At 38.4% G+C, this 5,674-nt stretch overlaps 1 protein-coding gene across 1 annotated transcript; it reads left to right on the top strand.

The window, feature by feature from the left end:
- On the top strand, positions 1–1,727 carry LOC116112964 (cytochrome P450 89A2-like). Its single transcript, XM_031399084.1, has one exon. It carries the CDS (start codon positions 52–54, stop codon positions 1,600–1,602), a length of 1,551 nt encoding a protein of 516 aa, XP_031254944.1. The 5' UTR covers positions 1–51; the 3' UTR covers positions 1,603–1,727.
- Positions 1,728–5,674: the final 3,947 nt, after the last annotated feature.

The following is a 5,674-nucleotide window of genomic DNA, read 5'->3' as shown; positions in this document are numbered from 1 at the left end:
CGTCTAAAGCATCCCTTACTAATTTGTTATTAATTTTTTTCCTGTAAGAAAATGGAAACTTGGTTCATCATTATCATCTCCCTCTGCATCGCAGCTCTCATCAAAGCTTTCTTTAACCTTCTCTATCCCAATAACATCCCCAGACTTCCTCCAGGCCCCTTTACTTTTCCCATCATAGGCAGCTATCTTTTGCATCGCAAATCTTCATTAGAGCTTCAGCATTTCATCCGAACCAGGCTTCAACCTAAATATGGTCCCATCCTCACCCTCCATATCAACTGTAATAGTCCCTCAATATTCATTTCTGACCCATCTCTAGCTCACCAGGCCTTGATCCAAACTGGCGCAGTTTTTGCTGATCGCCCCGCTGCCTCTATCATTAGAAGAATTTCAAGTTGTAATCAGCATAGCATCAACTCCGCTGCTTATGGCCCGACATGGCGACTCTTGCGCCGTAATCTCATGGCAGAAATACTCCATCCTTTACGTGTTAAATCTTTCGCAAATGCACGCAAGCGGGTCTTGCTAACCCTCCTTGATTGTTTCAACTATCACTCAAAATCCGGGGACGCCTTCCGCCTTATGGACCCTTTCCGATCTGCTAATCTTTCCTTATTAGTCTTGATGTGTTTCGGGGACAAGCTTGATCAGAAAAAGATTAAAGAAGTTGAGGATCATCAGTTTCGCATGCTAATGAGTTTTAGACGATTTAGTATACTCGATTTATGGCCTAGAATTACAAAGATAGTGTTCTGTCAGAAATACAAAGAGTTCTTGCGAATGCATCAACGACAATGTGAAGTATTCATGCCGTTGATTGAAGAGAGAAGGAAGTTCAAAGAAGAGAGAGTAAGAAACTCTAAACTTCGTGTTATGGAAGTCAACGATAATGAATATGTCCAAGCTTATGTTGATACGTTGTTTGATCTTCAACTCCCAGAGGAGAAGAGAAAGCTTAATGAAAAGGAAATAACAACTTTGTGCTCGGAGTTTATTAGTGCTGGAACTATTACAACATCCACAGCGTTGCAATGGGTGATGGCAAATTTGGTTAAGTATCCACATATTCAACAAAAGTTATTTACAGAGATTAAAGGGATTGTTGGAGATGAAGAGAGAGAGGTTAAAGAGGAAGACCTAACAAAGATGCCATACCTGAAAGCTGTGATTTTGGAAACATTACGGCGTCATCCTCCTCTAGGCTTTGTTGTGCCGCATGCTGTTACAGAGGACATAGTTCTAAATGGTTATTTGATTCCAAAGAATGCTTCAATAAATTTCATGGTGACAGATATGGGATTGGACCCAAAAGGATGGGATGATCCGATGTCGTTTAGGCCTGAAAGGTTCCTAGACAAAGCACAAGTGTTTGACATAACAGGGAGCAGGGAGATAAAGATGATGCCATTTGGAGTTGGGAGGAGAATTTGTCCAGGGCTTGGTTTGGCAATCCTTCATTTAGAATATTTTGTGGCAAATTTTATTTGGCACTATGAATGGAAGGCTGTGGAAGGAGATGAAATTAACCTGGAAGAAAAGCAAGAGATCTTAACGGTCATGAAAATTCCCTTGCAGGCTCACCTAAATCCTAGATTTCCATAACCAATACAGATTTGTGATTTCGTTCTCAGATGTTCATTAGACTACTAAAATAATATATGCTAATTTCGATTTAGCATATGCTGTATATATGTTTGTAGGTATAAATAATTAATGTTTTTTTCTTCTTTTTCGTATGCTTGAATGAATTATAATAAAAAAAGATATTGGGGTAAATTATTAGTTGATTTCACCACGATAAATTTTTTTATTTATATGAATTTGTTTTAAGTGCTCCGCAAGGTGAGAGAAAAGGAGTTACCGAAATCTTTAAATTGTCCTAGTTCTTTGTCCTGGTTCTGGTTAAATTAGCAATGGTTTGCAAAGATCTATCTTACAAAACATTATTTCTGCAAAATAAGGGCTCTCGTCAAACGAAAGGAAGATAGAAACCTTATGTTGCAGTGGATTCTCAATTTTGTTGCTTCCATGTGATGTGAGTCAAACGTGAATCACCCGACAACCTTTGGTTCTATATAAAGAGGTTAAAGTTTAATGAAAACACTTTCTTTTCTTGATAGGAATCTTATAAAGGCAATTAGTCTTTTGATAATGAGAAAATATGGAGTTTCAAATATTTGCCCCTTCAAATAGGGTCGACAGAATTGGACATGAACCGATAACATGATGTGAACCCATTCGTTAAAAGCAGGTTTTGACTTTGATTTTAATGGTTTTGGGCATTAACGGGTCAACCCGTTAAGACCCGTTTTACAACAGATTGTGTTTGGGTTTAATCCTTAAAAACATTTGACCTGTTTGACCAATTTCACTTTTTAACCAAATATATTTTAATAATTAAGTGTTAAAAAGTATAATAAATAAGATATAATATTTTGATTATTTTTCTTTTTTTTTTAATTTTAACTTTATTGCTCTAATATATTTTCTAGTTTCTATTATTGCTTAACATAAAACAAAGTCTCATTTTTTTTTATCTCCTAGTCTATTTAAATTCAATATAGGTAACATTAGTTTTAATTTTTTTTTTTTTTTTATAAAACTTAATGGTAAAATGTGATAATTAATGTCATTTTTCATTAATTTCTGTATATGGTTTCAATGATGAAACTTTAGTGGAAAGATGAATTATATTTTATACACTACATTGAAATTTGAGAAACAGACTTTAGTATTGATTTTTCTTGTATTATTAATATTGTAAGAAAGGAAAATAATAACAATGTCTGGATTATCTGATTACAAAGTTTTTTGTATTCTAATATCTATGTGTTTAAGCATAGCATTTTATATTGTAGATGCAAAAAAATCTACGGCTATGGAAATAGGGTCTGATCCTATGAGGTTGAGGCCACTGACAATCCTTTAGACCTGCGCACACGAAGAGACAAGCGTGAAGCTTATGGAAAACACCGAGATGGTGTTTGTCGTAGGCACTTCGACGCTCAAGTCAGCAAGGCTAAAAGAGATTATTTAATATGAATTAAGGAGAAGAATGATTACCAAGAGTCTTGTCGGAGGCCAGGACTACGGTGGAGGCGTAGAATTCTTGGGAGCAAGAATTTAGGAGTAAGGAGGTGATTTTGAGTAGTCGAGATTGATTATTGGAGATTGATTGAATAATGAGAAGGCGGACCTCTGTTTTTATAGTGAACCCAAGGGGTTGGAATCCTAGTAGAACACTGAGCCCTGTTTTGGGAGATAATCAAAGAAATAAGGTTTCTTACCTTTATCAGATTAAGTTTACTAGTTTGAGTAAGATTCAGAATCTCAACAGAAGAGGAAATAGAATATGATTCTGATTTCCTATTTATGGACGGTTGTAGGCTAATGGGCTAGAACTCAGTTCAGCTTAACTTGTAGGATAGCCCAACTCATAGAGTTGACAGTTTTCAAAGTGACTTTAAGCGTAGGCCCAATTGGAATTGGGCTAAGGCTTTAGGTCATGACATGTTTATTTCGTTATTAAACCTTGTCAGGCCCAAGACGATTTTTTGCCCATACAGTTAGCCCCCCACTCTCTAAGTTAAAGGGTATTTAGCTTAAAGAGTAGATTTAATCGAATGAGTGCGGACTGAGCGGATCAGTGCTAGCAGCTCGTTAGCTCAGATGGACCATTGTTTGAAGAAAGTTCGCTCGACCAACCCGAGTTGGGAGGATTTTGCTCGACCACCCTAAGTTGGGAGAAGTTTGCTCAACCAACCTGAGTTGTGAGATGAATGCTCGACCAACCGGGGTTGCAAGAAATATAAAGACTCACTCATCTAACCTAGGTTAGGAGAAGTTATCGACTTGTAATAGAAAACCTAGGTGTTTAGATCATATGATCGAGTTGGCATGACCAACTTGTAGTTGAACTCAAGGCATCAAGCCTCATGACCGAGTCGGGGTGACCGACTTGTAGTTGAAATTCGAAAAGTCGGGCCTTATAGTCGAGTCGACATGACCGACTTTGCAGTTGAAAATCAATGTATTAAGCATTGTGGTCGAGTCGGCGTGACCGACTTGTAGTTGAAATTCGAGGAGTTAAGCCTTGTGGCCAAGTCGATGTAAACCAATTATAGTTGAAAATATTGTAGATGCTAAGTACCGAGGCGCTGTTGGTGTGACCGACTATCGATGTAATTCGGGCCTCGCGTCAAAGTCGATGCAAATCACTTGTAGTTGAAGGATTTGTAGATACTAAGTACCGAGGCCTTGTCGATGTGACCGGCTGTCGATGTAATTCGGGTCTTGCGTCCGAGTCGATGTAAATCACTTTAGTTGAAAGATTTGTAGACGCTGAGTACCGAGGCCCTATCGATGTGACTGACTGTCGATGTAATTTGGGCCTCGCGACCGAGTCGATGTAAATTGATTGAAGCGGGAGAAGTGACATGCATGGCATGCATGTTTTAAGCAAAGAGCCGAATGGAGAGTCAATATGCATGATATGCATGTGTAATAAACCAAATGTATAATAAGTCAAATGGAGAAAGAAAAGGACATATGGGGTGAATGCTTCTACTATGTGATTAGCAAAAGCTAAGCAAAATGAAGTTTTAAGTAAAGCGTACAAGGTAAAAACGATGTGCATGCCAAATGTGTTAAAGTGGTGCCGAATGGAGAAAATGCATGGGATGCATGTGTTAGGCAAAAGGTATTGTTGTGTGTAACAGTTGAACAGTGTAGGTAGTTGTGGTTTTGGTTGGGCATAATTGGGAAGGCAATAGGGGTGAATGAGGCGTGGGATGTTTGTGGCTTGGCTGTAGGTTGTGCTTGGACAGCATTTTGCTGGTAATGGGATCTGTGTATGATGGTGAGAGTCGCCTAGGTAATTTACCAAGCAAGTGGTGGGCAAGGTGTAAATGGGCGAATTCCAAAACCAGAAAAGTCAATCATAAAATCCAAGTCAACACTTCCAAATCAAAACTCCAAAACAACAACTTCTCCAATCAAATTTCACATCAAATGGGCAACAATCTCCCAACCAACGCAACAAGCAATAATCCACAAGAGATTTATCCAACCAAAACATAATAATTTAATATTTATTTAAAATTCTTCTTAGCCACACAAAATAACAAGAATTGAAATAAAATATAAGAATGCGGATCTTACCAGCAATGGTGAACGGGATTTGATTTATTGAATTGGATTGCTTTGCAGATTGGAGCAAAAGCTGCAGTCGTCGGCGAAGGAAACGGCGAGAAGAAGTGGTGATTGACGGAAAATCAAGGCTATCGAAAACATGAATATCTCTGATTGTATGGTTGTAGTTGAAGGCGGGAAGCCATGCAAGTACCATCTATTAACCTCAGCTGAATTGAGGCAGTTGGTGATGATGAATCCACAACTAGACCCAGTGATGGCAATGGAGCAGTGGTCGAGGAAGTGGCACCAACAATTGGTTCCATGACAGTTGGGGCAGGGGTGGCACAACCAAAGGAGAGCTTGCAGACCAATTTATTCTTATCTTAAATAAAAGGGGCCACCCGAAGGTGGAGATCTGATCCACTAAAAAGTCCAATCATCTTAACTATAGGATTATTTAGCCATTTGTCATACCAAAAATCTAGTGATAATTACTTTTAAAAGTGGAGAACACATCTCTAATACCAGGCAGGATGGAAGA

This window comes from Pistacia vera, unplaced genomic scaffold, assembly GCF_008641045.1.
Source record: "Pistacia vera cultivar Batoury unplaced genomic scaffold, PisVer_v2 Contig671, whole genome shotgun sequence".
In the NCBI taxonomy this organism is placed as follows: Eukaryota; Viridiplantae; Streptophyta; class Magnoliopsida; order Sapindales; family Anacardiaceae; genus Pistacia; species Pistacia vera.
Note: the sequence above shows the minus strand (reverse complement) of the source record. Positions and strands in the feature narration are given on the sequence as shown.

What these genes read in the sequence shown, in the direction of transcription:
- LOC116112964 (XM_031399084.1), top strand. Translation starts at nt 52, where the DNA reads ATGGAAACTTGGTTCATCATTATCATCTCCCTCTGCATCGCAGCTCTC.